General features: G+C 36.4%; 3 protein-coding genes across 3 annotated transcripts; 1 reads left to right on the top strand and 2 right to left on the bottom strand.

Annotated features, from left to right (window-relative positions):
• Nucleotides 1–242: 242 nt before the first annotated feature.
• Nucleotides 243–4,120, bottom strand: LOC143604160 (ethylene-responsive transcription factor ERF109-like). The gene is made up of 3 exons (XM_077080727.1): nt 4,044–4,120; nt 1,457–1,650; nt 243–844 (listed from the first exon to the last, which is right to left on the bottom strand). The coding sequence occupies exons 1-3, from the start codon at nt 4,118–4,120 to the stop codon at nt 399–401; spliced, it is 717 nt and encodes a 238-aa protein (XP_076936842.1). The 3' UTR covers nt 243–398.
• Nucleotides 4,121–12,277: 8,157 nt separating this feature from the next.
• LOC143604165 (proteasome subunit alpha type-5-like) lies at nt 12,278–14,698 on the top strand. Its single transcript, XM_077080730.1, has 9 exons — nt 12,278–12,452; nt 12,541–12,622; nt 12,740–12,820; nt 13,580–13,693; nt 13,775–13,876; nt 13,997–14,055; nt 14,170–14,272; nt 14,354–14,419; nt 14,497–14,698. Exons 1-9 carry the CDS (start codon nt 12,439–12,441, stop codon nt 14,587–14,589), a joined length of 714 nt encoding a protein of 237 aa, XP_076936845.1. The 5' UTR covers nt 12,278–12,438; the 3' UTR covers nt 14,590–14,698.
• An 895-nt stretch (nt 14,699–15,593) lies between these two features.
• LOC143604164 (RING-H2 finger protein ATL60-like) lies at nt 15,594–16,833 on the bottom strand. The gene has a single exon (XM_077080729.1). The coding sequence runs from the start codon at nt 16,570–16,572 to the stop codon at nt 15,775–15,777; it is 798 nt and encodes a 265-aa protein (XP_076936844.1). The 5' UTR covers nt 16,573–16,833; the 3' UTR covers nt 15,594–15,774.
• Nucleotides 16,834–24,539: the final 7,706 nt, after the last annotated feature.

Raw genomic sequence — 24,539 nt, 5'->3', positions numbered from 1 at the left:
CACATTTGAGGAATCCGAAACATCAAACTTGTATGAATCTATATTCATTGCTTGAAATGAAAAAATCGGTCTACGAGGCTTCAAGATGAAGATCACGATCAAAGAAGGCGAACCGGAAATTAAAATGATCAAGATGATGATAATAAGCGGAACCAAACAACATTTCTTGCAAGAAAACCGAAAACACATCATCTTTAAACATACATCTTTGGGGAAAAAAAACAAGGCAAAAATGAAGGGAATTTTAGAAGGCTTTTCTTGCTTCTGCAGATATATATTCTCATATTCCTTACTTGGAGGTTCAACACAGTTATGAAACAAAAACTATTACACAATTCAAAGATCCTCAATACTGACAATGTAAAGCCTTATTTACAAACAAACATGAAAATATTTAATTAAAATACTCCATTCATCATCACAGGAAGATCAACAAAGTTCCAGAGATCCAACACATTACCGCCATCCTGAGCAGCATCATCTCCATTGAGGAAAGCATCGATCGAAGCAGTATCCCAGGGCATCTCAAATAACAGATCATTGTCAGTTTTCTTATAATCTGTTTTTGCTTTTTTAGCAGGATTAGCATTTTCCATACAAGTAGCACTTTCTGATGATTGGTTTATATTATTAATGGGAAAGTTGAGCTTGGCCTTGGGACCACGGATCCTCGTGGCTTCAGCATCATAGGCCCTGGCAGCTTCCTCGGGCGTGTTAAAAGTTCCAAGCCAGACACGGACACCTTTTCTTGGATCGCGTATTTCAGCAGCCCACTTGCCCCATGGGCGTTGGCGGATCCCTCTATATTGGTTCTTCTTTTTCTTGGAAGCATCAGATCTTGACCCTACACGCAAAAATCAAGGCGCATGATCAACTAGGGGTGCAAAGAAGCCAAGCTACTCGTGAAAAAGCTTGATCGAGCCGAGCTTAATTAAGCTCGAGCTCCTAAAAGTAAGCTCGTTTAATAAACGAGCTTGAGCCGGTTCGCAAGCCTAAACGATCCTGCGATCTATATAACTTTTTGATATATATTTAATTATTATTACTTAATATATATAATGTTAGGAAAAATTAACTAAATAATATATATTATTTATACATAAATTTATAATTGAAAGAAATATATATATATACAAAAAAATAGTTAATAAATTGTAAACGGCTTGAAACGAGCCGAGCTCAAGCTCCATATAAGTTAAACGAGCCTCTGCTTGTTTGCACCCCCATGATCAACATACATATTATTAGAAAACCGACTAAAAAACTAATTACAATAATAATAATAATAATAATTCTCTAGATCCCAGCATCCAAAACCTTTACCCAACCCCATACTAGAATTATGAAACTAAAGCAACTTGACGGAGTTGTCAACTTACGTCAGAAACACCAAAAAGTAAAATAAATTTCTACAGTTAATTAATTTATTGAAAATATGGAAGAAATGAGTAATTACGAGGAGCAGCAGGAGGTGAGGCGGAGAAAGAGAAAGGTTGGTGAAGGTCAACTTGATCTTTGAATCCCTGAAAGTCAGCTTCGAAGTCATCGTCGGCAAGATGAGTAGTAATTGTTAGAGTTGTCGGTTGTGATGGTGTTCCAAAGAAGATCGGCTGTGAGACGGCGAGAGTGATTAGCCGGCGAGGATTGAACCTCCACACATATCGGAAACTTGATGATATGAAAACGATAACAGTGTGCGTTGAAAGATGTAATATGGAAATGAGTGTTGTTTTATAGCTTCACTGAAACTGAAAGCAGGACCACTCTTACGGTATTGCCCTTGATGTACACGTCACTTTGACAATTTTACAATAAAGGGATGTGTTATTTATACAGAGATAATATGTGTATTAAGAGCGTGTGTGAATATCTATAAAGGGTGTGTGAATAACCATTGTCTTTAATAAAATAATACCGTCATATGCATCTCATCCAATAGCATAAAACTGATAGCTGAGACTCAGGATTCATATGATTCCAAATTTAAAACCTAATTTAAGGAGTATTCCTATAGTAATTGTTTCCTCCTTCATGGTACTTTTTAATGAGTCAAGCTTATGCGTAGAAACATCAAAATCAATACGATCAATCATCACGGGGTAAGGTGGTTTCGAAAGAACTATTAAAAGAAATGGCCACTGATATCCGAGTGCCTTAAAAAACACGTGGTAAGGTAGAGATTAAAAAGGGAAAATTTCTAAAATGGTCATTTTGAGAAGAGAGAAATGGCTAAATAGCCTTAAATTCCTACACATTCTCAAAACAGTCCATTAAATTTGGACTGAGCCGACGAGATCTGGATAAATCTTTAGACCAATAGAATTCTGACAAGTGTTACACTTTTTGAAAATCCGACGGTATTTTTAAAAATGTTGGGTGACCCGTCCATATTTTCCATTAAGTTCTTCTAAAAAACAGTCTTTTCTGACGGTTTAATAATGTTTCCTAACAGATCCCCTCAACTTCCAAAAACTTGGAAAATTGTGCCTTCAAACTTAGTCTTTCAGGACGTATTTCGGGTGAATTTGTACCAAGAAGACCATAGATTCATAAATATTGAGAGACCCGTCCATATTTTTTTTCACTAAAACTTATTCTCAAAAGCTTTCTTACCAGACGGATTATTTAGGTTTCTTATCTGACCCCTACAAATTATAAACACATGGAAAAAATGTGTCATTTAATTTTGTCTTTCAATACAGTTATTTGGTAAATTTGAACTAAGAGGATCATATTTTGTAAATTATTAAGGGACCCGTCCATATTTTTTCACTAAATCTTAATATTAAAAGTTGTCTTGTCATACCGTTTATTAAGGATTCTTATCTAACCCCTGCAAATTTGAACACATGAAAAAATATGCCTTACAAATTTGTCTCTCAAGGCACAAATCTTTTTAATTTGTACTAAGGAGACGATTATGTAGTTCAATCTTACGTGTCCGTCCATATTTACATTATATGTATCATCTTCCTCAATAATTCATTCATATCTCTTCACCAACTCTAAGTCTTGAATCAAAATCACGAAATTTAAGAGGGGTGATCAAGTGGAGGTTATGGATATGGGTCCCGGGTTCATTGGATCCTATTACGACGACAACATAATCTCAAAGTTCGAAAATGAGTACATTGTTCAGTTCCGCACGCTGCTCGAAAATGATGAGTCCAGTCCTCTTCGAGAGTTTGTTAAGGCCGAAAAAATTTGGCCAAAACCTGCATCTGTGGAGGTGAGTAGTTTCCGTTTGGGTGAGATGGTCGATGTAGACGGATTATAAAAATAATATATTGTATATTCTTTGGACGATCATGTCGGAACAGACGGAATCTCATAATATATTGTCGGTGTAGACGGATTATAATAAATTTGAAGGTGTGGACTAGATTTCAACATATAAGAAATAAACTACTAGCTCGTCTTCTTGGTATAAATTCACCCGAAATGCGTCTTGAAAGACTAAGTTTGGAGGCACAATTTCCCAAGTTTTTGGAAGTTGAGGGGATTCGTTATGAAACATTATTAAACCGTCATAAAAAACTGTTTTTTTAGAAGAACATTTAATGAAAAGTATGGACTGGTCCCCCAACATTTTTAAAAATATCGTCGGATTTTCAAAAAGTATAACACTTGTCAGAATTCTATTGGTTTAAAGATTTCTCTAGATCTCGTCGACTCAGTCCAAATTTAATGAGCTATTTTGAGAATGTGTAGGGATTTAAGACTATTTAACCATTTCTCTCTTCTCAAAGTGACCATTTTAAGAATCCTTCCGATTAAAAATGTTATATTTTCCAACACCTCAACTCCAATATAGTTGAGGGTCAATTCAAGCCACCCACTCCTTTTTTATATTCATCACATCTACACAGTATATACCTAATATTTGGGTCAACGCGTCCTTTCAAACATTATAAACCATGTGATTAGGTTAAGGGCCTTACTTATATAAAGTATGATTAACAATACAAAAATATTATTGTTGATATGAATATGAATATGAATATGAATATGAATATGATAATGTAAAAAATAGTTTTTAACACCAGACTCTTAAAGAAGACGGAACATCAGCATGAGTAGGACGTATGGCTTTCAAATCATATAATAATATCATCGTCATTTTATGTGGGTAGGGTGTATGCCTTCATTCCATGACGAATGTTTGCCGCATAAAATTGATTCATTTTGTTTACATTTATTGTACATAGAGAACTAAAAAACAAACAAAAAGTTCTAAGGTACTTATAGGCAGGTGTTGCAAGTGATTGTATTGTTTGTGGGTATTTTAGGGTAGAAATGAGGTGACACTACAGGATTGGGTGGTGTATGAGTAATACCCATGAGTATCGTTTCCCATTTAGGCTAAGTGTACTGGGTAGTGGGCAACAAAATGGGGCGATAATGGCGAGACCCCCCCCCCCCTAGACGATCAGAGGGCCGAAAACAGGGGGCGACATGAACTCGCCGTTATGGGGTGTTTTTTTTTTGCTAACATGACGTTACATATCAAAAATTGCCCCTAATTTGTAGCCCTTCACTACACATAAATACATAATCTTATAGGTCATTTTATTAGGCGTCTTAGACTCTTGTTACATGAGGTTGAAATTTAACTAGTGAAACAAAACATCATTCCTATATATATTTGTGTTAAACATATTGATCATGAACACGTCTAATATTGCATCATTGTTGTCAGTAGCGGATCCAATAACACTAATTATTCAACGCTGAACAATCAAACAATACTCAACTAATATTTCTAGTTCCTATATTAATAAACCCTAAATAAATTACAAATAAAGTTAACAATCAAACAATTCTACCAAAATTTAATGTTTGAATAAATAATAAAAACATAGTGGATTGATTTTGATGCCTAATGTTTTAAAAACTGGTATTTTATTCATATCGGATTGGGCTTAAAAACAGATGACACATAACCTAGGTTTTATGTTAAAGTATTCACTTACCAAACTTCTTAATTAAGGATGACATATACACTCAGAGTTCTTGATTATCACCACACTCTTATAGTTTTTCAGCTTTTCTCTATGGTTCTTTCTGTCTCCGTAGTTTCCTTTGTGTCCCAAAGTCATGTTTCAAGGCCCTATGTAGCGAATCCGGTTGTCTACCAACCAGTCGTCACGCTTATGATCAGGGACACTAGTGTCACACCCCATCTTAGGCCTAGGAGCATGACCCATAAGTTGGTATCATAGTTGTAAATAAATCAGAGTTGCGTTAATTTGCGGAAGATTTATAAAACTTTAAGGATCGAAAGTGTAATTTATATATACATTCAAAAGACGGGAGTATAAAATACCCGCTTAAGTTGTTAACAAATGATGTTACTTGTTTATGTTTTACAAACCACCATATATATTAAGTTTACAAAATAAATCTGAGCCATCGGATATCATAGTACTTCGTCATTCCAAGCTCTAACTTTGTTCACCTGCAAAATGTAAGAAAATACGTCAGCAACGAATGCTGGTGAACACGCTGACGCAAAATAACTTCTTTTACTTTATTACCCCTCGAGACTACGCCTGCCTCGGCCCAACGTGGCTTAGGAATAACAAAGTCAAATAACACATTATAAACTAGAGTCTCTACACTAGGTCACCTCAGCAAACACCGCATCGTTCGACTTAGTTAAGTACCCGTAAATATACACATAAGTTCGTACTCCCTGCAGGAGAGCGTCCTACGACCAAGGGTGGTGCGATCATGCCCATACATCGCATAGTACCACCTATGTAAGGATCCAAATATACTTATACCACAGCCTGAGGGCTAGGTTCATACCCATAGTTATAATGGTTTTAGGATCACATAGTTCCTTGTAAACAATTTCATGTAACAAGTTTGACTCATTTGAAAACAAGTTTAAAAGTTTGGGGGCGTATTCACCTTGTCTCTTTAGGATCGGCTTCACTCACCGTCCAAGGGTCTTTCCCTTTCTTTATCTTGCACCTATAGTACGAGTATAAATATTTGTTAGTCGGATACACGATCCGCTTAAGACCTTTAGTCTTATATCTCAATCCTCGATTGAACCTTTAGTTCAATTCTTATTTATTTGAAAACTTCTAGTTTAAAAGTAAATTATAAACCTTTAGTTTATATTAAAAACCCGACGTTTTTTCTTCTCCAAGAAACGTAATCATTTTCTTTTATTATTTAAGAATACTCTTTATTCATTAAATAATATTTTCATAACAAAGAACATAATCATATATACTTACACACATATATATTGTTATCACAATCTTCAATATCATTCTTTTATTCGTTTCTTTGTTATGTTTTCTTTTCTTTTCTTTTATCGAGGTATCGAGTATAACCTCGACTTAAGGTTTAAGCCTTGGAATATAATATTAGATTATACTGAATTCGATATTACGCCTAACCTTAAGTGGCATATAGAAACCCTAGGGACTCGAGCAGCACTTCAACGCCGCTTCATTTTTCTCGACACGCTAATCGAGAAACGCCAAACCTTCAACACTTGAAGACACGACTTTCTAGACTCCTCGCCATTATAACAACACCTTCTTGATTGAGTGTGGGTGGAGGGTGGTATGAACTTCAAGGAAACGATAATACACAAACGAGATTCGAGGCACGCTTATCGAGGAAATCGTTTATATAATTGTCGAGTTTTAGAGAGAAGTTAGAGAGAGACTTGAGAGCAGATTTTGGTGTGAAGAATGATCCACCCCTTGGCTGCTATTTATAAACGAAATCTGATGTCCCATCGCGGTACTCGATGGGCCTCTGGGTACCCGTCGCGTACCGCGACATAGCCCAGGTGAGTCACAACATAGGTCTGCCACGTGTCGCCACGTGGCAGACGTTGTGCCACGTGTTGACACGTGGCGGACGTTGCGCCACGTGTGGCCACGTGGCGACCGATGTGCCACATGTGGACACGTGGCATACCACGTGTCTCGTTGTCAGACGCCCCCATCGCGGTACGCTATGGGTCTCTTTGATGATCATCGCGTAGCGCGATGGGTAGGAAAATCAGAATTTCCATTTTTAACCCTCACGTTTGGAATTTGGCAATTTTAGTCCCTAGACTTTAAAAAGTTGATACTTTGAACTCGAAATTTTCGCGTTGTTACATCCTCCCCACCTTGAAACAAATCTCGTCCTCGAGATTGCTTTATTCAAACAAGTGTGGGTATTTTCTTTTCATTTCCGATTCGAGTTCCCAAGTATATTCGGGCCCTCTACGCGAGTCCCATTTAACTTTCACAATTTTCAATGTTTTTCTTTTCAAATTCTTTGTTTTCGAATCTTCAATTTGTATTGGACGTTCTACGAATTTTAAATTCTCATTAATTTCAACGTTTTTTAATGGCATTGCCAAAGATTCATCGGTCAAGCACTTTCGCAGATTCGAAACATGGAATACACATGTATCCCTTGCATTTCCTCGGGTAATCGCAAACAGTATGCAACATTACCTATTCGTTCGAGTACCTCAAAAGGTCCAACGAATCGAGGACTTAATTTTCCTTTCTTACTGAAGCGAACAACGCCTTTCCAAGGTGAAACTTTTAACAAAACCTTATCACCGACATTAAATTCTAACGGCTTACGACGGACGTCAGCATAACTCTTTTGACGATCACGCGCCGTTTTAAGCCGTTCTCGGATTTGGAGTATCTTGTCGGTGGTTTCTTGGACTATCTCGGGTCCAAATAATTGATTATCTCCAGTTTCAAACCAACACACGAGCGTTCTACACTTACGACCATATAACGCCTCAAATGGTGCGGATTGAATACTTGTGTGATAACTATTATTGTACGAGAATTCCATTAGGGGTAAGTGGTCATCCCAACTTCCACCTAAATCGACCACACAAGCTCGGAGCATATCTTCCAACGTTTGAATCATCCTTTCACTTTGCCCATCGGTTTGTGGATGATAGGCAGTGCTCAGGTTCAACTTCGTACCAAGAGCTTGTTGGAAGCTTTTCCATAAATGAGACGTAAAACGACTGTCTCGATCAGAAATGATAGACAGCGGTACTCCATGTAAAGCAACAATGGTGTTTACATAGATACGCGCTAATCTATCCATTGAGTACGACTCATTAATGGGTATGAAATGTGCGAACTTCGTTAAACGATCCACAATTACCCATATAGCATTGTGTTGTCGAGACGTCTTCAGGAGTTTGGTAATGAAATCCATAGTGATTAACTCCCACTTCCATACGGGAAGTTCGGGTTGTTGAAGCAATCCCGAAGGCATTTGGTGTTCAGACTTGACTTTTAAACAAGTCAAACATTTCGCAACATGCGAAACGACATCCCTTTTCATCCCGTTCCACCAGTAGTTCGCTTTGAGGTTATGGTACATCTTATCACTTCTGGGATGCATCATGTATTTCGACTTATGAGCTTCATTCAAAATTTTCTCACGCATACCTCCAATGATTGGTACCCAAATTCTATTACCTAGTCTAAGGATACCATCGTTACCTTTGACTAACGAGTCAATGGTGCCGTTGTGTTTTTCATCGGCGATTTGGTTTTCATTGATTACTTGAGTTTGCGCGGATTTGATTTGTTCAATGAGATCAATTTGAAGTTCTAGTCGTAAGGCTCGAACTCTTTTAGGCTTCTCATGTTCCTTACGACTTAAGGCATCGGCCACAACGTTGGCCTTACCTTCATGGTAAACAATCTCACAATCGTAGTCGTTGAGCGTTTCCATCCATCGCCGTTGGCGCATGTTCAACTCTTTTTGATCAAAGATATGTTTCAAACTCTTATGATCGGTGTACACAGTAAATCTTACTCCATAGAGATAGTGCCTCCATATCTTAAGTGCAAAGATTATGGCGCCTAACTCTAGATCGTGAGTCGTGTAATTCTTTTCGTGTACTTTGAGTTGACGAGAGGCGTAAGCGATTACTTTCTTGCGTTGCATTAGTACGCATCCCAAACCCGAGTGAGACGCGTCACTAAAGACAACAAAATCTTCAGTACCTTCTGGCAAAGCCAAGATAGGTGCTTGGGTGAGCTTTTGTTTAAGTATATCGAACGCCTCTTATTGCTTCGTTCCCCATTCATACTTAATGTTCTTACGATTCAAAGAAGTTAAAGGAACGGCGATACGAGAAATGTTCTCGATGAATCTACGATAATAGCCGGCCAAACCTAAGAAACTTCGGATCTCGGTTGGCGACTTCGAGACCTCCCACTTAGAGATAGCTTCAATCTTAGCGGGTCCACTTGAATACCGTTAACGTTAATGATGTGACCAAGAAATTGCACCTCGTGCAACCAGAACTCGCATTTCGAGAACTTAGCGTACAACTTTTCGGTTCTAAGAATTAAAAGCAACGTTCGAAGATGAATTTCATGATCGGCCGTGGACTTAGAATAAATAAGTATATCGTCGATGAATACGATAACAAACTTATCCAAGTAGGGCTTACAGATTCGGTTCATCATGTCCATGAACGCGGCCGGAGCATTAGTAAGTCCAAACGGCATGACCGTGAACTCATAATGTCCATACCTTATTCGAAACGCGGTCTTTGGAATGTCTTCGGATTGCACTTTGAGTTGGTGATAGCCGGAACGAAGATCGATTTTAGAAAAGAAGCTAGCACCTTGAAGTTGGTCGAAAAGATCATCGATACGAGGGAGTGGATATCGGTTTTTGATTGTAACTTTGTTTAACGCATGATAATTGATACACATTCGCATGGATCCGTCATTCTTCTTGACGAAAGAATTGGCGCTCCCCAAGGCGACGAACTCGGTCGAATGAAACCTTTCTCTAATAACTCATCGAGTTGTTTCTTTAATTCCTCCATCTCGGTTGGCGTTAAGCGATACGGATCTTTGGCGATCGGAGCAGTACCAGGAATGAGATCGATCCTAAACTCTACTTCACGATCTGGAGGGATTCCAGGAAGTTCATCAGGAAAAACGTCAGAAAAGTCAGAAACGATAGGTACGTCTTTGATTTCTTTTGGCTTTGATTCTTCAGTGACGTAGGCCATGAATGCGAGGCATCCTTGATTCAAACACTTGTTAGCCCTAATAATGGAAATTATGCTAACTTGGCCAGCGTCTTTGTCCCCTTCAATTCGAATCGTTTGTTTATCGGGGGCTTAAAGTTCAACAGTTTTACTATTGCAGATGATACGTGCATGGTTATCGGATAACTAATCCATACCAAGTACAATATCAAAACCAGCCAGGCTCATGGGTAACAAACAAGTAGGCAGAATATAACCAGCAAAAAGAATTTTTCCGTTTTCAATAGCTTCGGAGATCTTAACGATTTCGCCACTAGCAGTCTCAACGCTTAGAGTTTTATCTAATTTTGTTAATGGTTCGTTTAATATACTACATAAACTATAATCTATAAAACTTAAATTGGCACCCGAATCAAACAAAACTCTAGCATAGGTGTCGTTGACTAGAAACGTACCGGTTATGGTTTCCGGCATGTCAGCGGCCTTCTTTGTGTCGGGTACAAAGACTCGCGCGTTTCCCTTTTTGTTTTGACCACTTCCACCCGCACCACCAGCAGCAGGTTTGTTCTTTGGGCACTCGAAACTTAAATGGCCCATCTCCTTGCAGTTAAAGCAAGTCATCTTCTTTTTCCAACAATTAGCAGCATCATATCCCGTACGGTTACAGGACTCACAGACTTTAGGAGACGGGGCGAAATTGCATCGGCCCTTGTGGTATCTCCTACAAGTCTTGCATGGCGTAGAGTTGTTTCGGTTTACACCTTTGCTTCTAAAGTTGGTACGTGATGGGTCTCTCTGATGATCATCGCGTAGCGCGATGGGTAGGAAAATCAGAATTTTCGTTTTTAACCCTCATGTTTGGAATTTGGCAATTTTAGTCCTTAGACTTTAAAAAGTTGATACTTTGAACTCGAAATTTTCGCGTTGTTACAACTAGTTTGTTCTGCCATGAACTCATCACAAGCTAGCAGTAACAACTCTCAAACTAGTGATGTGGCGTTAACACATCTAAGCATGTACACGTAAAAGTTTGCTGACGTTGTACACAATGAAGCTCAAACTAGCTAGTAATCCAACGTTCAAGCACAAACCAAACAACGCAATCTTCAGATGTTTGGCACGTCATATTTCCCCACATCATAATCATGCAAGCCCTCGTATCTCTTGAAAAACTTGCTGAGGTGGTGTAAAAGCTAGTTTAATTCATGTATCTTTAAAGGGTTTCATGAATTTTTATTTTAAAGATGTTATTTATTGTTCTTTAAGTAAAACGTGACATATTTTGTCAGCTCGCGCTAAGGCTAACAAACACAATCAAGAAATGCCAAAGTCCACAATCCATAGACTCATAATACATTATTGAAGAGTAATTTAAGATGCATTTATGTCCGTGATTATAATTAAGATACATTGAGTTGTAACTTAAAAGTAGAGGTGTACAAAAACTTGTTAATTGGAAACCAGACCGGTTCATATCTAAAACCGGTTTCAGGCAGATCGATTCCCAAAATGAAACGAAATGCAGGTTCGTATAGCGGTTCGACCCTTTCACAATCAAACTGGTTTTAATAGCATTCCCATGCCATCCCCTATAATTATGTGTGGGGAGTTTGCAAATTATAGGGTGAGGTTGTGAGTGTAAATTATAGGGTGGAAAGAGAAATGTAGTGATTTTTTGTAAATTTGGGAAAACATTTGGGAAACATTGTTTGCCCATATTTATTTTTTAATATTTGTTGGATTGGTTGTGATTAGAGGAGAGAGAAAACTGTAATGATAAAGGTATAAAAAATATTATTTAATTAAACATGAGTGAGAAATATAGTGTTTTTTAGTGTAATTATAAAGATATGGATGAGGATGGAATGAGAATGCTCAAAAACCATTTTTTTCCTTCCTAAAACCAGTCAAAACCGAACCAGTTTGGATGGATCAGTATGACTTGTTCAATAATAAAAACAGTTTCAAAACCGAACCGTTAGAGTAAAACTAGTTTTAACCATACAAAACCTAAACCGGTTTCCGTTTGAAAAAAAAATTGTTTTATACACCTCTACTTAAAAGAGCCAAATTAATATTTGGGCTTTAAAGGGTCTCTATCCAGTCCGTCCGAATTTTATATTTGACCCGGTTAGAACCCTAGGACACGACCCGGTTCGCTTTACCAGTAAGAACAAGATTTAACCCAGTGGTGGCTTGCTTCACAAGATTACTCTTACTCGAATAAATAGACTTCACAAAACAAAAACAAACCGGTGCTATAACATACATCAACAGGTACGCCTTTGATTCATTCATTGTTTGCTTTTAAATTTGATTACGTCTTTGCTGTAGCTCACCAAGTCCATCAATTTAAGCCTTCAAATCTGTTTCATGTATGCAATTGCAGAGATCTATTGATCCATTGAACTGAATCGAAGATGTTTCTAACCAGGTAATTGCTTTTGATCCGGTTGACAATTTATTGTCTTGTTGCCCTAAAACCAGTAGGCTAGTTAATGTTTGTTTGTATGTTTGTGTAGGACAGAGTATGATAGGGGTGTCAACACCTTCTCTCCAGAAGGAAGGTTGTTTCAGGTTGAATATGCCATTGAGGCCATTAAGGTAATTAACCAACATTTTACACTTTTTTATGTGTTTTTAATCTTGAATTGTTTCAGTACCATGAAATGTTGTTAATTATGATTATGATTATGATTATGATTATGATTATGATTACAGTTGGGCTCCACAGCTATTGGGTTGAAGACCAAGGAAGGGGTTATTCTCGCCGTTGAAAAGCGTATCACCTCGCCACTCTTGGTATGTCACCCATTTCACTTTATGTATGATTGAACATATTAGACTGAAGAACATCAATTAACTATGGCACAATCATGTAGTATAATTTGGTTGTTGGATGTTTGTGCTTCATCGACAGTCTTTTACAAGATCAAATTGTTTATAATGCTCGTATGTGATGAAATTCCAAGTGCTACGTCCTTGTTTATTGTCCTCGTATATGTGTGCTATGTGCTTATTTGGTAATAAATTTGGTTCAACTGCAGAGCTGCTTTTCTTTTCAGTTTGCACTGATAACGTGATTTTTTTTTCGTGCTGTTCTGAACTATTAGTCTCATTAATCATCTGAAAGGCAATATGATTTTTTTAAGCGAATATGGATTTCCTATATTTGAAGTTTATAATAATCATAGCCACTATATTATGCTGGGCCTGTGTGTTGTTGATAACTTATGGTTGGTATTTCTAGTTTAGAATCTGGAGGTAAGAGAGTACCACTAGATTAATGACGTGCCGAGTTATAGTTAGGAATGAATTGTGGTTAAAGCAGTACAAAAAATATTGGTTCTTTTTTATGTTTCTGGTGTTTGCGAAACTGCAAAACAAAAAGTCGTATAATCTTTTATTTTGATTCAAATATTTGGTTTGAGGGTTTGCGAGTATTATGACGTTGCAGAAATAAGTTTTAGCAAATGATTTGTTGGTTTTGACTGTATTCTTTTTAATTATTGGAATGCTGCAATTAAAGCAACACTTGTACTTAACTTCTCTCATGTGCAGGAACCTAGCAGTGTTGAGAAAATTATGGAAATTGATGAACACATTGGCTGTGCCATGAGTGGATTAATTGCAGATGCCCGCACACTCGTTGAGCACGCACGTGTTGAGACCCAGGTGACTTTAGCATCAATCACTAACCATTGATTTACTAGGAATAAGTTATGCATTAACATTGTTTATTATTACTTGTTTTAGAATCATAGGTTTTCTTATGGGGAGCCAATGACAGTTGAATCAACTACCCAAGCTCTGTGTGATCTGGCACTGCGATTTGGTGAAGGAGAGGAAGAATCCATGGTTTGCATTTCAACTTATCAACACTTGTTTCATATCTGTTCTCATTTTTTTTCCAACAGTTTATGGTGCAACTGCATGACAAACGTCAACTGATATCTTTAAAATTCTACTATTTTGCAGTCTCGACCATTTGGAGTGTCTCTTCTTATTGCAGGCCACGATGAAAATGGTCCCAGTCTGTAAGTATCAGTATTCTTTCTGTGTATTTTCTGCAAGTTAGTTATCTGTATTGTTTGTAATCACAAGAAGTAAAAGAAAATCAGGACAAGATCTTAGGAGTTGTTTATCTGCAGATACTATACGGATCCATCGGGCACATTTTGGCAATGCAATGCAAAAGCTATAGGGTCAGGGTCTGAAGGTGCTGACAGCTCTCTGCAAGAGCAATTCAACAAGGTCTGGGCTGATTTAATCAGTGTTCGTTTTCTTGTATCATCTTGAGTTTGATTGCTGATTGTGATTGCATTTTATGGTTAGGACTTGAGTCTAAAAGAAGCTGAAACAATTGCTCTTTCCATCTTGAAGCAAGTGATGGAAGAAAAGGTACGCTTAACAAAGCAGATGATAAACTGTTAGCTTGAAATTCAGTGTTGATGATTGTGATTTGGTTTTGGGTCCAGGTAACTCCTAATAACGTGGATATTGCGAAGGTGGCTCCTACTTATCACTTGTACACCCCGGCTGAGGTTGAAGCTGTTATCAGTCGTTTATAAAGTGGAGTCTGATTTGGTTTAATAAACATGTATTTTGTACTTGAAATTGTTGAGATTTTATTCTGTTCCCTTCAGGTATGGTATTTGAACACAGGATCTTTTTCTTTAATTATGCTTATGTTTGAGAAAATCATGGAGTTAAGTGGTGATGACTGATGGACCTAGAAACTTGTTTAACTAGAAAACCTTGTTTGTTGTTGACAAAGTTTAAAAATCGACCATTGGGGTTGGGGTTGGGGTTCTTATCATCATGTCCGTGGCCATCTGTTTTATGTTTTATTGTAATGTTTGTCATCTGATGCAACTCTGATCTTTAAAAAGAGAGTTGGTTAGACGTAGAAAGTTTGATCTAGTAGTACTAGTGAGTTTGATTTATCATACGTAAGCGTATCTGGTTGGTTGATGTATTAATCATATTGCTATAAGAAGGATCTCAAACAAATTATGGAGCATTTGCATTTTAAGATAAATGCAAATTCTTGTGCTGTGGAATAATACTAATTTACTTTTGTACAATGAGGTAAGAAAAGCCAGGCCAGGCCAGGCCACCATAAACCACCTTCATTTAAGTCCACATGACATGCCATGATGATCTACATTAATTGACTCATCAATACTTTCCCTTCTGGTTCATAACCATCAAATGTACACTGCTTGTTTTCTCATTAATCAGTTGTCATGGAAGCTTTTTGATCATTATATCTGTACGTGCCCCCCAAACATTTGCCGAGTTGTCAATATCAATGTTCCAGAGGCAAGGTGGATGAACAAAGCCAACAAAAAACATAGCAGATTTCAGGACCATTATCTAACCTAAGAAACAAAATGGTCCAGTAACATCAATGGATAAAATTTGTTGTGTTGTTGAGATAATGATAACGAAAGACTAGTTTGGAGACGTATACCCAACTTCAAAGATGCCACACGTAACGTACCAAACTAATTGTTAACCGCAAGCCACTCAAATTTGCCACCTATGCTATACCAGTCGAGTACTGTGATCAAGCTTCTAAAACATATATTTGAGTATGATTCAATTTGTAAAACAATTTACATGATGACACTCTTCTGCAAGAACTAGTGACATGTTCATCACATGCTCTACAGAGATGCTAAAACTAATTACATTTTTCCCTTATACAACAACATATGAATGCTAATCTAAAATGTATCCAAACATAAAGATCAAACATGCCCCCTGGTACCTTGTTCAACATTAACATTGGCAGGGCTAAAGGGGTTCATAAACCGTCTACTACCGCTTAAAATCCGTCTTAACGATCCCATCCTTGACGAAACAGGCGATTTCTGATCCTCATCACAATCAACCTGTCTCGGTATATCAATCACCAAATCCGTCCTCGCTGCAATCATTTGAGCCGAGGACGACGAGGCTTCCTCTAATTGAGAAGTTAAAGTGCTAACTTCAGTCTCATCACCCCAAAACAAAATATTAGTCGGAAACTCCCGTGATTCAATCAACTCTTCTTGAGTTCCCAACAAATTCTCAACCGAAACTTCAGCCTCAACCGAAACCGAATTCCTACAAATCGGGCAAGTCGAATGTGAATAAAACCACATGTCAATACATTCCACATGAAACCCATGATCACATTTTGGCAAAACACGCGTGCTTTCGCCTTCGTTAAGCTCGGATAAGCACACGGCACATTCCAATCCGTCTTTAAAGTCTTTCGGGTCGAACGGGATAACCGGAATAGTTTTCAAAAATGAAGGGTTTAGACCACGGCGGAGGACGGTGACACCACCCTGCTGCTGCTGTTGTTCCTGGTAACCAGCTGAAAAATCTCCCCGGCGCCGGCGCCGGCGAGTATTTGGGGCATCCGGGTTTTGTTCTCTCCGGTGCCAAAACCACTTGGCGTAGTGGTGGACAAAGGATACAAATATTAAAAAAACAGACAGTACTACAAGTGAGACTACTAATATTTTTCCGGCACGCTCTATAGAATTGGAATCACTCATCTTGGATATTAATATTATTATTATTATTATTTGATGGGTTTTATGAAAAATTAGAGAAAGAAAAGTGAATGAAGATAATTGAATTGAATTGGGGGAGAAGATAAGATGGGACCTGAGGGTGTTCCAAAATGGTGGCAGAATTTAAGGAAGAAGAAGTGGAGTGTTCGAGTGAGAAAGTGACGTGAAGTTAAGTAAGCTCAAGACCTAAAACAAATCAAACATTGGTTGTAGGTGACCGAAGACAAAGCCTTATCACTGTTTGACTTTGACTTTGACTTTGACTGGTGTTGCACCATCAACTGTTTTTTATTCGAGTGTTTGTTATAGAGATGGAAATTCGTATATTTGTTTGTAAATCAGTCTCTAGTAAATGTATATTCAGTTGTCAAAAAGCATGACTAAAATATTCCCATGGGTGTGACAAAGTTCAAGCATTCTATCAATCCTAGTAATTTCAAAATTACAAGTTTGAATCTCAAAAAGATGACATTTTCTTACAATCGAGGTGCAAGTGCTTACAATTATATTACCTAGAGTATCTAATCATTATGGCTAAATAACTTTAAGCGTGGTGATTGTTCATATATTTAGTATCATCATATTTTATTATTTTCAATTTAACGTATACATGAGATGAAAAAAATTAACTAGAGAATACAAAGTTTCAAGTTTGAATTTGATTTCCACAGAGTTTTAACGTGGGTCTTCGGATACGTATGGGCTTGGCCTACCCAACGTTGTTTGCGATCGCAAACGTATGGAGTAACCTTTCATCGTTGGGTTATCCCAGGAAACCGAGTTTTATTTGTTGGTTGTTAAGAAAAAGGCATGAGATGAAGATATGTATTCGTGATGATTTATTTTTACTCTTTGCTAACTTCATTCTTTTTACTGTGTTATTGTAAGACCATTTAAGGTAAAAAAAAATGAAAGAGTAAACTACAGTTTTAGTGTTTTTTTAAACGAACGCACTCTGGTTTTACTACAAAATCTTCATAAATATTATTTCACACAACTTGATACCGCTAAGTTAGAAGTCGTTTAGTAAACTACGGATATAAAACATGTAGTTTAGCCAAAATAATCCTTTTAGTCCATTTGTTTATTCTACATTTCAATCGGAAACGTTTTTGTTATATTCAAAAACTCTATATTAATTATATGTACTTAAGGAATATAATATACCGTAGCTTTGTTAAAATAATAAGTAATTAGGTTAGGTTAGGCTAATTGGAGACATGAAAAGCAAAAAAGCAGGATTCCCCGAATCACATTTGTAGCGCTCGTTACGGACCAACCGTGCTCCTTTCTCATTATTTCTTGTTACGGTCCAAATCATATTTTTAATTATAGTAAACTCGTTAACTTTTCAAGTTAATATAGATATTTAACTTTTCTTTTAAATACTCTTTCTCTAACTTCATGTTTCAACCTATCATCATTTTCTTTTATTCTAAACACATAAATGATAAATCAAAATTAATTAATCAAATAAATTTTACTTGTTTATTTATGACGATATAATTAACTGCTTATATTATCTTACTTACTTTATCTAAATGTATGTAGCATAACGACATTAAAGTGTTGAAATGACGCAGAGTTGATGCAATCATTTAAGAGGTCTAAATGGAAAAGAAAAATTCTAAAGCCCTTAAAAAAAACAAAATTTGATTCATGCTTTCAAAATCCATTTTCATGACTTGTAAAAAAATAGAAAAATAAAGTTGGAAAATGTGAGATTCAAACTTGTGTCCCCTAAAAGCAAAAGTAGAGTCTTACCACTATACTGACCTTGCGTTTTTGTTTGTAACCCAAAGGGAACCTAACATACGACAAAAACGTATTTACATCTTTTAAAGTTAGGCCTTATTTAAAGGAAGTTCTAAAGCCCTAGCTTTTTTACGTGACTCTTAAGCTAGCCCTAAAATGACGTCTCTTATGAGTGGTGAGGTTTAAAGTTTCATTTTAAGACGGTGTAATTTAGGAGTAGGTTTAGGAGTGCGCAACTATGCATTACGTTAAAAGAAAACTTTATAAGAATATTATTATTATTATCATTATCATTATCATTATTATTATTATTAATGTTGTAGTAGTTTTGTTTGCTAATACAGTAATACCATGTAATTAGTAGAGTAATATTGCAATATTATTCGTCACTAATAACTGCAGCCATCCAATAAATAAATAAATAACTGCCGCAGAAAAAAAGGGGGAAAAACAATATGATAAATGTGTAGGGACTAGCTTAAGACTCTAATAAACAAAGAAGAAATATTAATAATACCAAAAACTTACGCATCAAATTAATATAAATATAATCAAGGAAAAACCAGCAAAAGAACAAAGAGATTAGTTATGATTAAAATAATTTAATTAGATGTGTTTGATGAGAGTAATAAAAGAAAATATTTGATTTGATTTCACAAAAAATAATAATCAAATAATGATAGGTAATCTACCGAGCAACCACAAATTGACATACATAACATCAACAATTTAATATATACATGTTACAATCATGTGATGTATTATTGTATACTTACATGAAATATGCTCCACAAACGCAAAGCTTTCTAAGATCATATCTGTGCTCAAGTGGTCTAACAGTCATAGATTTTAATCACATTAATAATTCTACAAATATATACTTCTGCTCTTAAAAAAATGAATTGGTTGCAAGATGTATGGTTTTAAGAGGTTGAACTCTTTCGAATTCAGTTATGTAAGTAGGCAGGTTTTAATGTTTTATATAAAGTAGTTGGCAATTGGGTTTGTAATTTACGTACTTTCTGTATTGGTTATTTTGTCTTGAAAAGATTACATCAAACAAGACCTGAAATTTAGACCACTATTTTTATAATACCTTTTTTTTTTTTTTTCATAAAACCTTCATAAAAGAATCTATATGGCTATATCCAAGCTCCATGCTTATAACTAGGGATGGCAAAAAAAACCAAACCCGATGGGGAAAACCGAAACCCGCCCCGAACGGGGCGGGTTCGGGGACACTTAATCGGGGACGGGTCCGGGTTCGGGGTTTCCCCGTTTAAGTTAATCGGGTTCGGGGCGGGTATGGTATAGCCTGTACCCGCCCCGTATACCCGTTTAAAACCCGTTTAATTAAATATAATTTTTATATTTATATATAATATATTATTTATTATTTATTTTCCCAATAAGGCTGCCTAACCCATTTTCCCGTATACCCGTTTAAAACCAGTTTCCTACTTTCCCATTTGGCCATTTACCCTAACCCTAGAACAACCTCCCGCCCGCACGCCGCCGCGCATCTCTGATCTCACAGCCCGACTCGCCATTCTGCAGTCGCCGTTCCCCATTCTGCAGTCGCCGGACTCGCCATTCTGCAGTGAGTAGGCACAGCCCGTTCCCCATTCTGCAGTCGCCGCCGCGCATCTCGCCGGACTCGCCTGACTCGCCACCGCCGCGCATCTCCACAGCCCAGTGAGTAGTGGTTTCAAAATCTATTTTGATATATTTAGTTTCTGTTTTTGATAGATTCAAACTTTGTTTGATAGATTTAGTTTGATAGATTCAATCTATTTTTGATAGATTTAGTTTTGATAGATTCAAACTTTGTTTGATAGATTTAGTTAACAAGATTCTTGAACTGAATACATATATAGTTATTTGTTAACTGAGGTCAACACTCACTAACTCATTGTTCATTCTATTAGATCATTGACGGTTGTAAGTTATGCTTTGTGTATTGTATTAAGTGCATTGACTGTTGTGAAGCATGCTTGTGTATTGTATTAAGTGCATTGACTGTTGTGAAGCATGCTTGTGTATAAGTGTATTGTATTAAGTGCATTGACTGTTGTGAAGCATGCTTTGTGTTTTGATTGCGATGCTAAGAACATTTTCATTTTCATAATTATTCGTAGGATTTATGGAAGGACACACACAACAACCACAAACATCTCCGGGTGATAACTCACAAGCCGATAGCAATAACTGTATAAACTTTTGACTTTTGTGATATGAATATAGCAACTTGTTCAGAAGAATCCGAGGCATATTGCCAAACTATTGAATATGAATGTGACGATGGTATTGAGGTAATACATATATATATGGTTTATCGTTTACATTTTAATATGGTTTAACATTGATTCTTATATAGTTTCCAATTAATATGTTAATGTTTGATTATCATAGCAATCCGGCATGACAAGTGTTTGAATGGTTGAATGGGTGCGGTATGGACGTGTAAGAAGGATCAATCATGAAGTTAATTTCCGTTGTGATGGGAGAAATAAACATTTTTATGTATTAATAATGTCTTTTGTATGTGTAATATGTTTGGATATTGAACTTTTTGTGTATTAATATTGTATTGTAATTTTGTATCATTTTCTTACAATCGGGTTTTAAACGGTGAACCCGACGGTTAAATGGGGATCCCCACGGGGAATTTAGCCCGTTTAAAAACCATTTATGCTAGACGGGTTCCCCGAATACCCGCGGTTTTCCCCGAATCCCCGATGGGGATTCCCCGTTTAGTCCCCGCGGGTTTTTAGACGGTTTTGGTAATGGGTTTTATAAACCGGGGCGGGTATGGGATTGGCATTCCCCGCCCCGAAACCGCCCCGTTGCCATCCCTACTTATAACACTTACTAAACCCACATTCAATATAATAAGTTATATTATTAAAATAAATTGTCATAGAGGCAAACTAAAATGACCATTAGGCTATGCGTAGTGGAGAGGCTACAAATTGGGGCGTTTTGCGCCTAGTCAGCAAGAGGTGAGAATTTGTTTTTAGGGTGTAATGGTGTAGGGGCTATAATAGTAATATATATATATATATATATATATATATATATATATATATATATATATATATATATATATATATATCTTACACACACATATATATAATAATAATACTTTTCTTCTTCCGGGCGATAAAAGAACCCCGCCCCCACCCCTTTTTGCCCACATATCACCTGGGGGCGGTGTTCGCGCCCCTTCTAGCCCCTTGTCGCCCAAACTCTCGCCCCATTACATATAGCCTTAGAAGAGTGTGTAGACGGTGGTGTTCTATGGGAAGTAAGAGGATTAGACCAGGGAAAGAGTATGGTAGTGGTAACATTCAATTGAAACATAATTATTAGCACACATCTAGTCTTCTTCCATAAACAAGTTGTAAACATCAACTCACTAAATTAATTAAAAGAAAAAGTTTTAGGAAACTATTCACCCTCAAGTTTCTCCGGTCGCCTTGTATAAATGTTTGACTAATCCAAGTTATTAATCACCTTCTACGTTTCACTAATCTCAAGCGATAGGTATTAGCTCTCTCAAAGATCACCAACGAATATGAATATGGTGAGGCCCTCACAAACATTTCACTGGGTGATCACCATACAACTTAATTCAATACAAGAATGAACAAAATTCAACAAAAATCCTAGTTTTTAGCATGTAACATATGCAACAACCTATGTAAAAAAGCATTTAACAATAACATGTGATAAGGTAATTTTTGTCTTTAAAAAAAAATTTCTTTCGACGTTTATTTTATTTTATATTATTCTAGGAAAAGACTCCTAAAAGTGTATAGAAGCTCTTTCAAATTAAAAAAAATGACTTGTTTTTCGGGTGGTACTTAGAGTTCTTAAGACTCACAGAAGTTCTCAAATTTCGTTTATATTTTATTAGACAGGTGCCCAAGCGATGTGACGATGAACATGTACACTTGTGATCACTTATCATGTTCTTTTTTTTTTTTTTATTAATGATAACTATAGCAATATCATATCATAATCATGTATGAAAAACTTATAGTCATTTAAAAATCATAGGAAAAAATGGTTTAAAATATGTTTGAAAGGATTGTATCCTATATTTTATAAGTTTTAAGTACTTGTAAAACTTTTCAAAGTTGTGTGTAAAACTACCATTTTGCTCTACATAGTGTAGTTTTTAGTTATAGATCATGTAGATGAAAACATTTTTTTGGATAACAGGAAGCCACGTTTATATTACGAAACCCATGTTGGCGTGTAATGTTCGTTGGGAGATATTAATGAGCCGCTGCTTTCATTCCCGTGAGTCCGTGACTGAAAAAAAAAAACAATTTGTGGCATTTTATTTTCATACAGATGAGATTGAGACCGTATCATAGGAGGTGCGGATCAATAGGGTGATTACAGGTGTCACAATCTTTCCTATCAGCTATTATATGTACATTTAAATTTAATAATTCCATTAATCTTTATACTTTCAACATGATTACGTGTTTGTTGGCTGATAATAACGTATGATATAGTAAATTAAAAAAAAAGGATTTTAGAGTTGTTTGCTCACAAGAGGTGTGTGTTGTGTGGTTGGATACAATTCTAGGCTAAAACTGAAAATCATAGTTTCGGTTTTTTATTTTTTCAAAACCATTCGGTTTTGGTTTTTTTTGTTTTGGGTTTAATTTGGTCTTGGATTCGGTTTATTCGGTATAACTAATTGCCAATAGGGATCCGGCCACAGAAATTTGACACATGATATTTTGAATTTGAGCCTAATATTTTATTTTAAAACAAAAACTAATAATTATAATTATAAAGCTAATAAATATTTTTGTCTAGAATATTATGAAGCTAATAAATTATAATTATATTTAAAATTATTTGATTTAATCAAAATCAACGAAAGATTACCAATTAACAATAAAAACAAACAAATACTTCGTATCCAAGTTTATACAAAATAAATGATTCAACAGAAAAGTTCAACAAATCAGTTTATTTATGTTCAGTTCGGTTTTTCAACAAACACAAAACCGAACCAAAAGCTATATTCTGTTTTTACTAAAGATCAGAACCGAACCACTCCTTTCTAGTTCGGTTTTTTTTTCCAGTTTCGAGTAGGTTTTTTTTGGACCCACCTAATCCTTGAAATCTGTTTCATTAAATCTAATTAATTTCATGTTTTCAAAAGATGAACTCTAGCAGTCTAATATGTAAAAGTTCAAAAGATGAACATGTAAAAGATCAGTAATTGCAACATGTCTAAATAACAACATACAGAAACCAAAGTTTCTTTTATATGAGGATCATGCATAGAAACAAAAAAGAAAGAAAAAAAAACCTACCTCTTAGAATTTAAGAGTATATACGTGTATGATCTTTCATGACTCATGAGTTACATCTTACAAGTAACTACAACTCTCAGAAAGAGTGGACTGCAGACCCTGGCTAAAAGAACCGGTTAGCCAAGTGACCGCGGTCTCCACGGCACGAAAGCTCATGATCTTCAAGTAAACAGTCTGTTTGTTCGTGTTCTCATATGCACAAGAAATAGGGGTTCTACATAGCGGACAGTTGGTGTGGTCTATTAACCATGCTTCTACACACTCCACATGAAACCCATGTCCACATCTTTCAAGCGTCGCATATCTATCTCCCAAAGCCACATCCGACAAGCACACGATACAGTCCACTTGAGCGCTATCAACACCGAACTCCTTCACCGTCATCTTGGGGTGGTCGTCACTGACGACCACCCAACGGTCTAGCCATGACTTGATTGGTGTCGTTATGGAGTCCACGAAGTCTGCTATCATGATCATCATCATCAACATCTTGGCGTGTTAGCTAGCTAATTAGTTTTTGTTTATGAAATAAGAAGCAAAGTCGATTGATCTTAATGTGTGGTGTGTTACCGAATGGATGCGTGTGCCTAATTTATAGGCCCCTGTTGGCTGTTATTATGGAAACCTTCAAATTAGAAATTAAATAAGTTAGTTATATATCTATTTAGAAGGAAATGAAGCATTTAATAAAGGTGTGATACATGTTATAACCAAACGAGCTTGCTATAGTGTAGGTAGGCCATAAGTCATCGATCACCCTTTATTTTGTTATACTTCTTTTCTTCCAACGTAAGCAAATTAATTAGACTCTTATTAGATTAGAGTAAGATCGAGTTAGAGCACCAGCGT

The sequence above is a fragment of the Bidens hawaiensis genome, unplaced genomic scaffold (assembly GCF_021521415.1).
Source record: "Bidens hawaiensis isolate Kalapana, Puna unplaced genomic scaffold, B.hawaiensis_p1.1 tig00064072_1, whole genome shotgun sequence".
Lineage (NCBI taxonomy): Eukaryota > Viridiplantae > Streptophyta > Magnoliopsida > Asterales > Asteraceae > Bidens > Bidens hawaiensis.
Note: the sequence above shows the minus strand (reverse complement) of the source record. Positions and strands in the feature narration are given on the sequence as shown.

What these genes read in the sequence shown, in the direction of transcription:
- LOC143604160 (XM_077080727.1), bottom strand. Translation starts at nt 4,120, where the DNA reads ATGACGATGATATTATTATATGATTTGAAAGCCATACGTCCTACTCAT. An exon ending in CCGTCTTCTTTAAGAGTCTG is followed by an intron (nt 1,651 to 4,043) that starts GTGTTAAAAACT and finishes ATATGTGTGGAG; the next exon opens with GTTCAATCCTCGCCGGCTAA. An exon ending in CTCACCTCCTGCTGCTCCTC is followed by an intron (nt 845 to 1,456) that starts GTAATTACTCAT and finishes TTTTGCGTGTAG; the next exon opens with GGTCAAGATCTGATGCTTCC.
- LOC143604165 (XM_077080730.1), top strand. An exon ending in ACGCACGTGTTGAGACCCAG is followed by an intron (nt 13,694 to 13,774) that starts GTGACTTTAGCA and finishes TACTTGTTTTAG; the next exon opens with AATCATAGGTTTTCTTATGG. An exon ending in GATGAAAATGGTCCCAGTCT is followed by an intron (nt 14,056 to 14,169) that starts GTAAGTATCAGT and finishes GTTTATCTGCAG; the next exon opens with ATACTATACGGATCCATCGG.
- LOC143604164 (XM_077080729.1), bottom strand. Translation starts at nt 16,572, where the DNA reads ATGAGTGATTCCAATTCTATAGAGCGTGCCGGAAAAATATTAGTAGTC.